The sequence below is a fragment of the Pistacia vera genome, unplaced genomic scaffold, assembly GCF_008641045.1.
Source record: "Pistacia vera cultivar Batoury unplaced genomic scaffold, PisVer_v2 Contig86, whole genome shotgun sequence".
Lineage (NCBI taxonomy): Eukaryota > Viridiplantae > Streptophyta > Magnoliopsida > Sapindales > Anacardiaceae > Pistacia > Pistacia vera.
This window is the reverse complement of record NW_022196734.1, coordinates 231,346-248,557: the sequence shown is the minus strand read 5'-3', so window position 1 is coordinate 248,557 and position 17,212 is coordinate 231,346. Positions and strand designations below refer to the sequence as shown.

The 17,212-nt window shown below is 37.1% G+C and overlaps 1 protein-coding gene across 1 annotated transcript; it reads right to left on the bottom strand.

Annotated features, from left to right (window-relative positions):
- Nucleotides 1-7,900: 7,900 nt before the first annotated feature.
- On the bottom strand, nucleotides 7,901-9,285 carry LOC116118799 (probable carboxylesterase 120). The gene has a single exon (XM_031404762.1). The coding sequence runs from the start codon at nucleotides 9,283-9,285 to the stop codon at nucleotides 8,275-8,277; it is 1,011 nt and encodes a 336-aa protein (XP_031260622.1). The 3' UTR covers nucleotides 7,901-8,274.
- Nucleotides 9,286-17,212: the final 7,927 nt, after the last annotated feature.

Genomic DNA, 17,212 nt, shown 5'->3' with positions numbered 1-17,212 from the left:
GTAAAATTTTACACTTTCTTTTATACAAACTTCAGTAACTATGGTTAGTCTTAACCATAGATCAATTAACTATAGTTCACTTAAACTAACTCTAACTAACAATTCTAACTAATTACACATCACGTTTAATCTACATTTAACTACAAGATTATACAATATTTAATAATCCAAGACAAAAGCTTCACCAAACACCATACTCCATCAGCAGTAGTATTTGTTTTGAAGCAGCATCAAAACTGTACATCAGCTGCATTTTCCAGATAAACTCACTTGAATTAGTTCCAGACTGCAAAAAAAACTTCCCAACCACAGAAACAAATAAATTTATAACCAGACTACATATGCATCACAATAGTAATAATTTATAAACAAATAAATAAGTCAATGTTAGAGAAGACTCCATCAACAGGAGCCAACATCTTTCAACCTAGAAGAGTTAATGCAATTCAAAGAAAGGGATAAAAGTGGCTTTGCTTCATATGATTATCCGATTAAAAAAATCAGGTGTAACTTACAAATAGATATATACACATTAGTTGAGCTAGATTCTTGAGAACTGTTACCTCAGAGCCAACTCATACAAAATAAACAAAGAAAAGAAGCTAGAAATCTGCCTTGATTACACACACAGTGAGGGAGCAAAAAAATGGCAACCAGCAATGAAATCACACCCAAGCATTTAAATACGCACAATCATTTTGGCACATGATTTTTTTATGTCCTGAATTATCTTAGGAGTTTTATCAAAACTCTATGCGTGGTATCATGAAGTGAAGTATGGATTTTAAAACAACGTCGTGAAAAGTTATATTACTGTATATTAGCTACCTCTTCATCCCTACAACAAAAACGATTTTGTTTTTATTATAAAAGCTGGTTGTGGTTGTTATGCAACGGAAACATAAACTCTAACGCTAGCTATTGAATGTAATAATAACAAGTAGTAAAGCATAAATAAATAGCCAAAACTAGAATGCAAAAATAAAGAATACCGGGAATTAAAGAGGTTTGGTATTGAAACCTACGTCATCAGGCGCTGCAAAAGAAAACTCCACTATCTCCAAACAATATTACAAACTTTTGGACAATACAACAAATACCCAAAACAAAGGGGAGATATAATAAAACTTGCAAACTAAAGGGTCCGTAAAGAAAGAACCCTAAACAAAAGAAGTATAATGGAATTACAACTTGGGATGCCTAATAACAATGATTAGGTCCTTATATATAGGCCCCAAAAGTTTCCCACTTTTTATTCCCAAGCAATGTGGGACAAACTAACATTTTGGCCTATTACATATAAGTCCCTAAACCTTTTTTCATTATCACTTCTACCCCCATGTGATTTGCTAAATGAGCCATTTTTCCAGCAAATCTCCACCTTGGCGAATTAGCAAACCTTCAAAGTTTTGTATTCTTCTGTCAAATTTTGCAACACATTCAAATGCGCCAAAAAGCACAGTCAAGCTCGTAGGATGTTGATCAAGTTCAAACAATAAATGAACTTGACCCTTGTCACTACTAAAGTCAACATGTCTGTAGGATTATCTTCTGTTCCAATCTTGTGGAGAGTCATTTTCCCATTCTCAATATAATCCCACACAAAAACTAAACCAATATCTATAGTACATAAAATAAACTGTAGAAACCATTTCACAACTTGCAAATGTCCTTTACCAGGATCATGCATATGCCTGCTCACCATACTAACTGCTTGTGAAATATTAGGCCTTGTGTACCCATGTATTTAAGGCCTTGTGTACCCATGGCCCATCATACATTGATCAAATCGCTTGTACCACTGTCTTGGTGACTGCTTCAAACTATATACCGATTTTTTCAATCTGCAAACCCATTTTTTCTTTCCAACAACCCTATAATCATCTGGTTGAGTCTTGTAGATTTCCTCTTCCAAACTACCATGTGAAAACACGATTTTCACATCCAATTGAACTAGTTCAAAATCAAACTGTGCCACCAAGGTTAGCAAAATTAGAATGGAAGAATACTTTACCACAGGAGAAAACACTTCACTGTAATCAAATTCTTCCATTTGAGCGTATCCCTTTACTACCAACCTAACCTTGTGCCTAACATCTTCTCTATTAGGAACCTTGTGCCTAACATCTTCTCTATTAGGAAATCCCTTCTTCTTTGCATTCACCCATTTGCACCCAATCGCCTTCTTATGTAAGGATCGCATTTCATCATTCATGGCTGGTTTCCATGATTCACAATTTGAACTCCTAACTACTTCTTTATAAGTAGTAGGAATATCATCACCTACGATTGGAAATGCATAAGCCACCATCTTAGCGAAACGAGCAGGCTTGCAAATTTCTCGTCTTGACCTATTGTATGCAATCGATTCCTGTTACTGATGAGATTCTTGGGGTAAAATCTCCTTTTTATCTATAATATCCACATTAGTCACCTCAAAATCACTTTCTGTCTCCTGGACACTATCTGGTTCAACTGTTGTTTCAAACTCCACCTGCTGCCGAGTATGCTCCACACACATATGCCACAGTTTGAGCATATCTGAATCTGCATCCTCCTGTACGACTGCAGCTGTCGTTCCAATAACTGTACTACCATTATAGTAATACAAGTTGTTTCTCCTTGTGCCTTTCATTACCACAAGAGCGCCTGAAGAAACTTTTAGAATTCCATCTCGCATATTCACTGTGAAGCCTTTAGATTCCAAGGCTCCCAAAGAGATGATATTCTTTTTTCAACTTCGGTACATACCGAACATCTATCAGAGTTCTAGTTGAGCCATCATGATTCTTCAACCGAATTGAACCTATCCCATTTGTTTTACAAGCATCATCATTGCCCATATAAATAACTCCACCATCAAGTTCTTCAAAATTAAAGAACCACTCCTTGTGGGGACACATATGATAGGTACAACCTGAATCCATAATCCACTCATTTGATCCAGAGGTGGATAGTAGGCTAACAAGATAGAAATCTGACTCATCCTCTTCATGCTCAACAACGCATGCATCAGAAGTAGCTTTGCCCTCTTTCTTTTGTAACTTCGGACAATCTTTCTTCCAATGCCCATTNTGGTCATCTGAAGAAGAATTGCTTTGAATGGCTTAAGAAACAAAAGCAGGGAAACACAAAGAGAAACCAAGCCTCACCCAAACACTTAGTTGAAGAAACAGAGGTGCTTACTGTCTCTGTTTCTGACAATACAAAAGAGTGGGTGTTAGATTCTTGGTGCTCTTTCCATATGAGCCCCAATAGAGACTGGTTTCAAGACTTTGAGGAATATGATAAGGAGACTGTGTTCATGGGGAACAACAATGCCTGTAGGGTTAAAGGTAAATGTAGCATAACCCTTAGACTCTGTAGTGGGAAACTAATAAGACTTACCCATGTTAGGTACATTCCATAACTCAAAAGGAACCTCATATCCTTAAGAACCTTAGATGAGGAAAAATGCTATTACAGAGCTGAAAATGGGTGGCTGAATGTGTATAGAAACTAGAATCTAATCCTGAAGGGAGAAAAAAGGAATGGGTTATACATCCTATGTGGAGAATATTATTCTGATTGTCTAAGTTCAGCTCTAGTCACCTTAAATATGTCAGTAACTGAAAGATGGCACCTTAGGATGGGACATATGAGCCAGAGGGGATTAGATATCCTAAGTAACCAGGGCATGTTGGGAAAGGATACTATATCAACCCTAGAGTTCTGTGACAACTGTATTTTAGGAAAACAGCACAGAGTCAGTTTCCCAAAGGGCATACACCTGGCCAAAGGATGTTTAGAATACATACATTCAGACTTATGGGGACCTAAGAGAGTGAGGTCTCATGGGGGCAGTAGTTACTTTATGTCCATTGTAGATGATTTTAGCAGGAAAATTTGGATATACACCCTTAGAACTAAAGACCAGGCACTATCTAAATTTCAAGAGTGGAGAACCAACTAGACAAAAAGGTGAAAACTCTAAGGACTGACAATGGATTAGAGTACTGTAACACTGAATTTGATAAGTTTTGTAGTGAGCAAGGAATCCTAAGACATAGAACTGTGAGAAGAACCCCTCAGCAGAATGGAGTAGCTGAGAGGATGAATAGGACTCTCCTGGAAAAAGTCAGATGATTGTTGTTCACTTCAGGTTTACCTAATACCTTTTGGGGAGAGGCCTTGTCCACTGCAGCCTATCTGATAAATAGGAGCCCCTCTACTGCCATAAACTTTAAATGTCCTGAAGAAGTATGGTCAGGAAGAAAGCCTGGTTTAAGTCATTTGAGAATTTTTGGGTGTGCAGCCTTTGCACATACAGTGGGGGGAAAGTTAGAGCCTAGATCCACCAAGTGTGTGTTCTTAGGATATTAGGATGGTACTAAGGGGTACAGACTCTGGGACAGAAATTCACCAGGGGTAAAAATCATTATTTCCAAGGATGTGGTCTTTAATGAAGGGGTGTTCCCTTGTAAAACCACTGGACAGAACACTGGTAACCACACCCTATCTGAACTTACTAAGGATCCATCTGAGAGTACAACCATTGAGGTGGAGCCTGTGGGTCAGCAGGCTGAACCACCTCAACCTAACGAGGAACAAGCACCAGAAAACCAACCAGGACTAGAAGATCCTGGATCTGATAGTGAAGAAACTGGAGCAGATGCCCCAAAGCCTCAACATGCACAACTAGAACACTATCAACTTGCCAGAGATAGAATAAGGAGGGAGGTAAGACCCCCTGCCAGGTTTTCTTATGCTGAACTGATATATACTGTTTTGTTTGCAGGAACAGAGATTCAAAGAATAAAACCAGACTCATATGAAGAAGCAATGAACTCTAAAGAAAGGGAAAAGTGGAGACAAGCAATGGAAGAGGAAATGAGGTCCCTTGAGGTAAATAGAACCTGGTCCTTAGTTCCAAAACCCAAGGACCAAAAACTAATAAAAGGCAGATGGTTGTATAAGATTAAAGAAGGAATTTTAGCTACTGACCCTCCTAGGTACAAGGCTAGGCTAGTAGCTAAGGGCTACACCCAACGGGAGGGAATAGACTTCAATGAAGTCTTTTCCCCTATAGTCAAGTATAAAACCATTAGGTTAATGCTCTCCATTGTTGCCCATTATAACCTAGAGCTAGAACAGATGGATGTTACCACTGCCTTCCTGCATGGTAACTTAGAAGAGGAGATTTACATGAGCCAACCTCTAGGTTTTATTGACCCTAAGAAACCTGACCATGTGTGCATCCTGGACAAATCACTGTATGGACTGAAATAGTCCCCAAGACAATGGTATAAGAGGTTTGACAATTTCATTGTAAGCATAGGGTACACTGGGAGTAGATATGACAATTGTTTCTATTTTAATTTGAATCATGATCTACATGTGTATCTCTTATTGTATGTGGATGATATGTTGCTGGTGAGTGAGTCTAAGTCTAAAATTTATGAGTTAAAGGGACAGCTTAGGTTAGAATTTGACATAAAGGATCTAGGAAATGCAAAAAGAATCCTAGGAATGGACATTACCAGGAACAAGAGTACGTAAACAGGAATTAATCATTAGGCAGAAATCATACTTAGAAAAATTAGTGTCTAAGTTTGGTATGGCTCATTCAAAACCAGTGTCCATGCCTTTTGCAAACCATGTTGTGTTAAACAAGAGTCAATGCCCTACAACTAAATCTGAGTTAATCAAAATGGAATATGTACCCTATGCAAATGTTGTTGGATCTGTGATGTATGGGATGATCAGTACCAGACCAGACCTGTCATATTTCATTTCCTTACTGAGCAGATTTATGGCAAATCCAAGCAGTGAGCACTGGACTGCCTTAAAGGGAGTGTTAAGGTATATTAATGGTACCCTGAATGTTGGTTTAAATTTCTATAAAAGGCATAATACACTTGACTTGGTGGGATTTGTAGACTCTGACTTTGCAGGTGACAAAGACACAAGGAAATCCACCACTTCATATTACTTTACCCTTGGAGGAAATTACATTAGCTGGAAGTCACAGCTTCAACCTATTGTTGCTCTCTCAACAACTGAAGTAAGTATATTGCTATTGCTGATGTGTTTAAGGTAGGGGTGTTCAAAAAAACCGGTTGGAACCAGAACCGGTGGGTACCTTGGGTTTGGTTCCGGTTCCTACCCAGAACCAATCATCAATGGGTAGGAATCATGAACTGAGACTAATATAAAATAAAATTAAAGATTATAGGGGTTAATAAAAACTTTTGTAGAAAAAGTAATGTGAATACATTTATATTTATATTTCATAACATTTAAAGTAAGTTGGTTTGACTTTTGAGAATCTACCTTTACAAAGTAATGGCGTTTGTAATTCTGAATTTACAATTTGTAATTTTATTTTTGTTAACAAGTGCCTGGTCGGGGGGTATTTGTAAGTTTTTAAGGATTTTTTTGCCATTTTAAAAACTTTTGGGGGGTCATGTAATTTTACAGGATACCCGAAATCGGAACCGTTGTTATAGGTTCTGGTTCTGAGTACCTAGGAACCGGAACTGTCGGTTCTGGTTCTGGTTCTGGTTCCAAATTTCAAGGAACCGTCAGTTTCGGTTCCGGTTTCGGTTTCGGTTCCGGTTCCGGTTCCTTCAAAAAGTGCAGGGTACCCGGAACCGAACACCCCTAGTTTAAGGAAGTTGTGTGGCTGCAAGGTTTGTTAGCCGAAGCAAAACTGACTGATGGCAAGGTTACTGTATTCTCAGATAGTCAGAATGCAATTCATCTTAGCAAGAATCCAGTATACCATGAGCGGACCAAGCATGTGGATGTTCACTTCCACTTCGTCAAGGACTTAGTAACACAAGGGGTAATTGATGTCAGAAAGGTATCCACTGAGGATAATCCAGCTGACATGGGAACCAAGGTTGTCTCACCTGCAAAGTTCAAGCACTGCTTGAACCTGCTGCATGTGAGATAACCTGTGAAGACCAGAACTATGCAGGAACTGTTTGGGTTTGCTGCACTGTGAATTCTCAGCATTCAAGGTGGAGATTGTTGTGAGTGAATGCTAAAACAGCGTCGTACTGAGTCTTAGTGGAACAGTGTCGTTTTGAGACAGCTCCAAGATGATCCTGACCGCTGATTCAGAGGAAAAACTAACGGCTGAGATCAAGCCTCCAGTCAACACTATAAAATGATTAAGTCTTCATACCAACAGCAGATCAAACGAAAAGAGAGAGAGCCGTTTTTTCATTTTCTTTGTTCGATTAGGGTTCTTACTTTCTGGGTCTGATTTCAGTTGTAATTTGTGGGTATCTTGAGTGGTTTGGGTTAATCAGTCAAGGGAAGAGCTTTTGTGTTCTTGTTATAGGAATTTCCAAGTTAGAGTATTCCTAGGGATTATGGGTTTGAATCAGAGTTGTTTGATCAAGGGTTTTGGGTGTATTCTTGTAATCGTGACTGTAAGTGATTGTTCAATAATCATAGTGCAGCGAACTCCCTTTCTGGAGTTTAATGTGGATGTAGCTTGCTCAAATAGGGCAAGTGAACCACGGTAAAAATCTGGTGTTGATTGTTTGTGTGCTTTCTTGTTTCTTGATTGTTTGTGATTGTTTCTTGGTTGTTTACATAACACAAAGAAAAGAAGCCAGAAATCTGCCTTGATTACACACACAGTGAGGGAGCAAAAAAATGGCAACCAGCAATGAAATCACACCCAAGCATTTAAATACGTACAATCATTTTGGCACATGATTTTTTTATGTCCTGAATTATCTTAGGAGTTTTATCAAAACTCTGTGCGTGGTATCATGAAGTGAAGTATGGATTTTAAAACAACGTCGTGAAAAGTTATATTACTGTATATTAGCCACCCCTTCATCCCTACAACAAAAACGATTTTGTTTTTGTTATAAAAGCTGGTTGTGGTCACAATAAACAGTTGCTTGAATAGCACTTTAACAATTAGGAAAAATAAAAACATAAGAAATTGAATAAAAAACGCTGTCTCAAACAATCTTCTTATCGCCAAGCATGAGCTTGCAATACATCACCATCAATTAATCGTCATAACAAAGCAAATAGAAGTCCAAGGCAAACAGCAGAATTTCAAGTAAGCAACAAAATATCTTAAGACAAAACGAAATTTTTTAGGATAATTTGCAGGTCCTTCATCTTGGTAGCATCAACAATGTCTATTCACTTTGACTTTTGAACCATTGAATATTCAACGGTTTCGGAAACGTTACTCCAACACCTATCAATTTTTTATTTTATCAGTACTGAAAGAAAACATGACAAATCTGAAATCTCCAATCAACCAACAATATCCTTCACTGACTGAGGAGCCATGGCTGAATTCACAAATTCTTTCATGATAACAGGCACAGCCTTACGCTTTTCAGGCTCAATAACGTCAATTCCATGATAACCTCCTTCATCGTAATGACTTTTCACTTGAACTCCCCTTTGTTCCATCATTCTCGCCATCTCAACCTGACGGTCAATCATTGGGTCCCCAGTAGTTGCTGTGATCAATACCTTCCATCCAAGTTGCTTGATTTGATCTAAGACATCTGACCCACCACCCACCGTTAGATTGCAATACTCATGATCACGGTCAGCGCCATGTGGTAATGAGAATTCCCACATTAAATCACTAGCACATACTGGAAAAATTGGATTATTAATCAACCTCAACTCGGACTCCGTCCTCTTCACCCCACCAATGAAAAGGTGCTGCAGTATGAGCCCTTTGATCTTCAATGGCAATATGTCTTCAACTTGTGCCGCTGCACGCAGTCCTACCTGGTACGCTGTGTTTGCACCTGCACTAGGCCCCATTAAGAAACATGAAGAGAAATCGGCATATTTTTTCAACAACTCTTCTTGCGTAGTTTTGATCCAGTGCAATGCTTCCATGGAGTCATCGTAAGCGGCTGGAAGACGGTGCTCCGGGGCAAGCCTGTACTGGGCGGAGACAACTACAGCAGGATATTCAAGCGCCACGTTTGAGCAAAAATCGTGGAAAAGTCTGTCGTCTAGGCTTCCGAGAATGAAGCCTCCGCCGTGATAATAAACTATGAGAGGAAGCTTGGTGGTGGAAGAAGAATCAAGTACTTGACGGGGAAGGAATATGCGAGCCCAGGTGTTGTTTGAAGTGCTGATGGGGACATCTTTGAAGAGAACTCGAGGGTCAGGATCGGATATGGTCTTAGATAGGAGTACGTTGCTTTTGCGAGTGGCAGTACCGTCGGGATTGGGGAAGAACTGAAGGTATTCGCAGGGATCAATGGTTGGAGATGATGAAGTAGTTTCATCTGCCATTTTGGATTTCGATGGACGCTGAATAATGCAAGTTTTGTAGTGGGTTTATCTTCTTGAGTTGAGTGTTTATCTTTGAAGAGAGTCTTGTGACAGTAAGGTATTCATATTCAGTGGTATAGCTTTTGTTTATTAATTTTTTTTATAAGCTTCAAAGGCTTAAGATTTCCATGCCAAAAAAAATTAGATATGACAGCTGTACATTTGTAATTACATAAACATAGATACATCATACAGCACAGTGATCACGATTCACGATGGAATTAGTCAATTAGAAACGTACAAAGTTAAAAAGTCTTATTTAAAGTATGCTTACTCATATTTCATATATTTATTTTTTAAAATTAATAAAAATATCTTTTATGTTTATTTATTTATCAAACACTTTTATAATAAAATATTAAAAATTAATAAAAATATTCATAATTTACTCATTAAATACGGACAGTCGATCATCACCACCAAAGAGTTGTTGAGGTGTTTTTGTAATTTAAAAAAAAATATTTAAAAGTGTTTAATTAAATTAATAAATTTAAAAAGTTTAAAAGAAATTAAATAATATAAAATAATATTTTAAAAATAAGTCGATTTAACTTGCTAATTTTTTTTAGAATACTATAATAATAGTATTTCGAAAAGTGTAAGAAACGGAGCCATAATGATTTGATGGGAACAAGAAAAAAATAAAAAGAAGAATTAATTATTAACAGGGGGAGTTTTGTCCAAGTTAAGGATGATTCCTGAGTCAACTCCTTTTGTCGTTATAGATTTGGTGAGTCCATGTAACACTTCAAGTTAACTCTAAGGGGGTGTTTTTAATTTAAGGAATATTGTATTATTGAATCATCTGGTAGTCTAAAGATAAAGGAATAAAAAATAATCTAATATGTTCTTTCAAGTTTTAATTCATTTGGTGATAAAAGAGCATGAATTGAATTCTGTTCACACCGAAGGTGAGCGTGAATTAAAATTAGTAAAGAAATTATAGGCTCCATTTGATTGATTTTTGGGAATACTATTATTAGTATTCCCAAAAAAGTTAAATAGTAAGATATCCAAAAACTCATAATATTATCCAATATTATTCAACTTTTAAAAAACCTCCTAAATTTGTTAACTTAATTAAATACCCCTAAATATTTTTTTTCGAAATTGCAAAAACACCCCTAAACCCATATTATACCGGATTCCAGCCACTACAGCCAGAAGTTGGCCGGAATCTGGTAGGATGGCACACTACTTGCTGGATCTTGCCGGTAGTGCGCCGATCTAGCCTTTTTTGACCACGGCCAACATATGGTCGTCGTTGACCATCAACGATGGCTGTATCTTTAGCCGTTGTTGACGAGCAAATGCGGCCAGATCTGGCTGTCAATGGCCAGATCTAGCCATAGATCTAGCCTTTGTCGGCCAGATCCACTGTGGATCTGGTCAGAAAAGGTCATATCGACGTACGATTGGCAAGATCCAGCCGGTCATGCGCCGATACGGCGACTCCGGCCACCCTCCAGCAGTGGTGGCCGGCTGTCCGTATTTGATGGGTGGGTTGGAGGTGTTTTTGTTAACTTTTAATGTTTTATTATAGGGGTGTTTTGTAAAAAAACAAACATAGGGGGTATTTTATTAATTTGTAAATCCTACATCGTAATACCTACCCAATTCAACTTTTTTTTAACTTTTTTCAAAAAACTTTTTCCAAAAACGTAAAAATGTGAACCAAACGGAGCCATAGTATTGACTCAATCAAAATATCAAATCATAATGCTGATCATTTGGGAAAAACTGAAAACTTCTTTTTTTTCTAGCTTTTATTTTACAGATGATGATGATCAATTAAACAGTTTCTTATTGAATACCAATATTGCTTTCAATATGATTAATAGAATATATTTAAGAGTAAACAACTTTTTTCTATCCAAATAATGGTTTAATGACACTTTTTTACCCACAAATTTTTAAAATATATTTTACTATTCAAATTTATATTCCTTTTTTTTATTCTAGTATCATTATGATCCTACACCACCACCATTCTTTTCTCTGGTCATTACTCACCAAAACTCTTTAAACCCTACTCCTGCCAACCTCTTCAATCATTGCCAATCGAGTGATTAGGGTTTGCGTAGCCGCCTCTCCCAAATCAAATTCCGATAAATCCCAATCACCAAAATTCAATCTTTCACCACCAAAAGACTCATCGACCTCCCCTCTTTAAAAGCCCTAACAGTTTGGACGGAGTTTGCTCTCTATTCACTGTCAGAATTTAAATTTGGATAATAAAATGGTATTTTAAAAGTTTGTAGATGGAAAAGTGTCATTAAGTCATTATTTGGGTGGTAATAAGTCATTTACTCTATTTAAAGACTTATAAGAAAATGCCACCTTTGCACAAAAGTCGCAATGTTTCAAGAATCCCAAGAGAAATTTTTTAAGGACGAAAGTAATTAATATTATCCTTTTCTTTACTACTTTGCTATACGTAAGAATAACTAGGGTCTAACCTTTGATCAGTAAAATATTGATCAACCTTGTTTTTTTTTTTTTTTTTTTTTTTGAGAAAAAAAGATCAAACATGTGATTCATGAAATCAATATTAACCACTTAAAAGAAGATGAAACACGTTGTTAGAGATGACAATAGGCCTGATATTTCCGGGTACTCGGCCCAGCTCGTTCCAAAAAGGTCAAGCTTTACCTGGTGTTAACAAGCTTGGGCTTGGGCCTAAGATTGATTTTAGGACCCACCCTCAGGTACGGGCCGGGCATGGGACAATCTTCAGTCCTGGCCCGGCCCAACAATTTTACTATTAATTTTATTAAATTATCCTTATAATATATATCTAATTACAGAATTATCCTACATATATATACCTTATAAATGAAAATTATATAAAAAGAAATGAGGGTGGACTGTTATTTATATATTTGGTGAGTATTCAAAATAAATTAATATTTAAAAACTGTTTCTGAAATTAAAAATATAAAAAAGAATTGAAATTTATTTTATTTCACAATAATTATTAAGATTACTATTTAATAATTGTTTCTAAAATTATAATTAAAAAAATGGGTTGAGATTGGATTATAAAAAGCCCATCGGGCCAGGCTTGGGCTTTACACATCATGCCTGTAACGGTCCAGGCCTGTGCCATGGGGGTCAAGTTGGGCTCAAGCAAAGGGTCTAGCCCGACCCATTGCCATTTCTAGACATTGTTTCTCAACCTCTCGAGTCTCAATTGCATTTTTATCCTACATTCTCGCTTATTCTTGCGAATACACAACACAACCAAATGTGTAATATTTTTTTTTTTTTTTTTTTGGGTGTTTGTCTCACCCCAATCGGGGTGGGGATTCCCCAAATTTTTCGAGTAATGGGGTGAGGATGGGCAGGGAAAAAATCCCCACCCCGATTGGGGCGAGACAAACATGGTATTAGAGCATCTCCAAAAGACTCTTTATTTAACTCAAACTCTTTATTATAAAGAGTTTATCCATAAAAACAAGAGTCCAACAGGCTCTTTATCTTTAAAATATAAATTAGAGAGTGAGTTTGGCTCTCCACATTTAGAGAGTCAAATTTCACTCTTTATCCTAATTTTAATTAATAAACTACAAGTTCCTATGCATTTTATTTATTAATTCTCTCTCTCATTAAGTCTCTTTCTTAAAAATAAAGAGCATCTTCATTAAATTTAAAGAGTTTATTAGATTTAAATAAAAATTGTGTTTTTTATATTTAAAAATTAATAAAGATGCTCTTTATTTATATGAAAGATGTTTTTCAAAATAAAAAGCACTATTGAAGATGCTCTTATTGCGTTAAAAAAAAAAAAAAAAATTTAAACATGGCTATTCAATTGATAGATTTTCTCGAAAATTGTGTACATATACATGACCTGAATTCTGTTCACACCCAAGGCGAGCGAGGGATTAAGTTTAAATTTGGGAACTAAAATTAATAAATAAATCATCCAAATTGAGACTAAAGATTAGGGTTGACTCAATCAAAATATCAAATCATAACGCTGATCATTTGGGTTCTAACTTTTATTTTACAGATGATAATGATCAATTAAACAGTTTCTTATTGAATACCAATATTGCTTTCAATATGATTAAAAGAATATATTTAAGCACAAAAATAGATTGACAAACGAATCTCACAAACACGATGTGACAGCTGAGTTAGCAGTTCCTGTCATACCCAAGACACTAAATGACTTTGACTAAACACGAACGGTCGTTTCTTAGGGACAAATGGTCATTCCTTTATAAAGAACAATCATTTCTTATGAATGAACAACCATTCTTAGGGACAAACAATCATTCTTTCATAAAGAACAAAAATTCCTTATGAAGGAATGGTCGTTCTTAGGGACGAATGGTCATCTTTCGTAAGGAATGAATGTTCCTTATGAATGGAGCAACCATTCCCTATGGAACATCCATTCCTTCTTATGGAACAACCATTCCTTATAAAGGAACAATCGTTCCTCATGAATGGAACATCTGTTCCTCATGAAATAGGGTCTAATCCCGTGAGGTTGAGACCATTAACAATCCGCTGGACCTGCACACATGAAAAGACAAGCGTGAAGCTTACAGAAAACACCGGGGTGGTGTTTGTCGTAAGCACTCCGACACTCAAGTCAATAAGGCTGAAAGATACAATTTAATGAGAATTAGGGAAAGAAAGATTACTAAGAGTCTTGTCGAAGGCCAAGACCACGATGAAGGTGTAGAGTTCTCGGGAGCAAGAATTTAGGAGTAAGGAGAGGTGATTTTGAGTAGTCAAGATTCAATCAATTATGAGAGGGCAAGCCTATGTTTTTATAGTGAACCCAAGGGGCTAGAATCCCAGTAGGACACTGAATCCTTTGGGAGATAATTACTATCAGAAAAGAAATAAGATTTCTTGTCTTTATTAGATTAAGTGTATTAATTTGAGTAAAATTTTGAATCTTAGTAGAAGAGGAAATAGAATGGGACTCAGATTTCCTATTTATGGACAGTTGCAGGCTAATAGGTCGGAACCCAGTTTAGCTTATCTTGTAGGGTAGCCCAACTCACAGAGTAGACAGTTCACAAGGTGACTTTAAGCGTAGGTCCAATCGGGATTGGACTAAAGTCTTGGGTCGTGACATATTTATTTCGCTATTGGACCTCGTTAGGCCCAAGACAATTTTTTTTCCATACAGTTCCTTATAAGTGAACGGTCATTCGTCCCTAAGGAACGACCGTTCATGTTTAATCGAAATCGTCAATTGCCATGGTAGTGCTAACTTAGATGTCACGTCGGGTTTATGAGAACTATTTATGAGATTCGTTTCTCACCGTAAAATTATCCTATATTTAAACAGTTGTAAGAAAATGCCACCTATACATGAAAGTCGCAATGTTTCTAGATTCCCAAGAGACATTTTATAAGGACAAAATTTCTAGAACCATAATTGATATTTTTATTAAGAAATTAATATTATTCTTTTTCCTTTTCTTTATGACTTTGCTAAACCTAAGAAGAGATTTAGGTCTAGACCTAGGATTTGATCAGCAAAATATTGATAACCTGTGATTAAACAACAAAGCTACGTACACCGAAAAACTTGCACCAAAATTGTGTACCGGCCGGTTACCAGGCGCATGAATTTTTTATCAATTTTTTTCTAGTGAACGGCTGTCCATCAAATTTGGACGGCCATTCACTCACATTGACTCACGTCCATACTATATGGACGGGGGTCCATATACCAGGGACGGCCATCCCCTTTAAGGACATATGTCCCTAAATAAATACAATAAAAAAAATTGTAAACATTAGGGATGGCCGTCCATCCTTATGGACGGCGTCCCTTTATTTTGGACGGGCATTTGCAAATAAGGGACGCCCGTCCTTAATCAAAAATGAAAATAAAAAAAAATAAAAAAAAAAAACTTTGGGGACGACCGTCCATACATGTTTGGACTGGCATCCATTAGGAATGACGCCAGTCCCTTACGTTTGGATGGCGTCCATTCCGACCATACTTTTAAAAAAAAAAAAAAAAAATTCTAAACCTCTCATTTCGTCTTCATTCCCCATCTCCTCTCTTCTTCTTGTCCACTTTACGCTTCCAGCAGATTATCCATAACATGGAAGCATCATCAATATTAACTGCATATTATATAGGCACACTTTGTCAACTACAAATTTGCAATCTTTATACAAACGGTTTTGCCATTATTATGTGATGTCTCATTGTCTGTTTTAATCTATTAATTTATTTTGAATTTGTATGTTTTTGTACCAGTTTACGTGTAATGAAATCATATGTGAAGTACTACTCAATCATTGGAGCATGCATTATTCGAAATTTAAGGAGATAAATACCGTCCCATTACTTGTCAGGATGAACAATGTAGTATTTTCTGGGTCCTTGAACTTCAAAGACAACTCTTCAAGAACCCTGGCTTATCTTCACCTTTGTAACAATTGATACGCTTCTTACCCAAACCTCGAACATCAGGACTACCCACTTGCCTAAACTCTGATGGGTCTTATATCCAGCAACTGGCCATCCCATCTTCACCTATCTTTGCATAAGCAGTTTTGGCAGACTCAACACCTCATGGTTTAGGCTCTTTAGAACCAGACAAAATCAATGTAATAGGTCCCAAATGCGAGAATGAAATGATCAGATATTTTGTCTTCTCTTCGGGTGAGAAGTGTACCACAGTTTGCATAGAAATAATTACTTGCTTTCATTAATGACTGCGCTACTTAAATAAAGCAAAGCCTCGTACAGTAAACTGAAATAAAGGGAAACTAACTGAACTGCAATCCACGTAAATAGACACGTAAATAACGTAAACAAAACACTCCAGAAGTTAAGCATAACCATACACGTAATCGATGCATAAAGCATAACTCATGCATGTAATTCGTGCGTATCCTGCAACTGAAACTCGCACAAAATCTTGCAACTGCCTTGACCCATTCTTGCTCGTCACGACCACTTATCTACCTTGACCCATTCCTGCTCGTCACGACCAGCTTACTGCTCGACCTATCCTGCTCGTCTGACCGCTTATCCAAGTATTTGGGATTTGGTCGCCTGTCTCTTGCTGATCGTGTGGCCTAACACAATGGAACTGCCAAAATGGTAATGCCACCAGCTATAATGCAGGATTATCAGTTCCAAAACTGATAACGCTATCAAGAATCCCACTTACATCACATCGAATGCGGAAGAACTTGTTGACTACTGCAGTGCTTCTTCATATGTTAAAGCTTAGCTAAACCAGTACTAAGAACTGTATACTACACTAAACCCCATGAACGCTCCTTGTTAAGACTCTCGAGAAGTTGAGAGTTTGGATAAGAAGTTGTGGATGAGACTGATCTTTCTGGGTTCTGTTCTTCTTTCACAAAGAATGATATAAGATTTGACATAGTGTGCCTAATAATCTGCAGTTAAGGTTGATTATGCTTCCATGTTATGGATTATCTGCTGGAAGCGTAAAGTGGACAAGAGGAAGAAGGAGATGGGGAATGAAGACGAAAAGAAGAGGTTTAGAATTTTTTTTTTTTTTTTTTTAAAGTATGGAACGGCCATACGTAAGGGACTGGCGTCCATTCCTAATGGACGCCAGTCCAAAAATAAGGGACGGCCGTTCAAAATTTTGGACGGCGTCCCCAAGTTTTTTTTTTTTTTTTCATATTTTGATTAAGGACGGGCGTCCTTATTTGCGGACGCCCGTCCAAAAAAGGGACGCTCGTCCATAATGTACAAATTTTTTTATTATGTATTTTATTCACGGACGGGCGGGAGTCCATGTGATGAACGGCCGTCCAAATTTGATGGACCGTTCATTAGAAAAAAAAATTGATAAAAATTCACGCGCCTAATACACTAGGTCGGTACACTTTTCGGTACAAGTTTTTCGGTGTCCGT

What these genes read in the sequence shown, in the direction of transcription:
- LOC116118799 (XM_031404762.1), bottom strand. Translation starts at nt 9,285, where the DNA reads ATGGCAGATGAAACTACTTCATCATCTCCAACCATTGATCCCTGCGAA.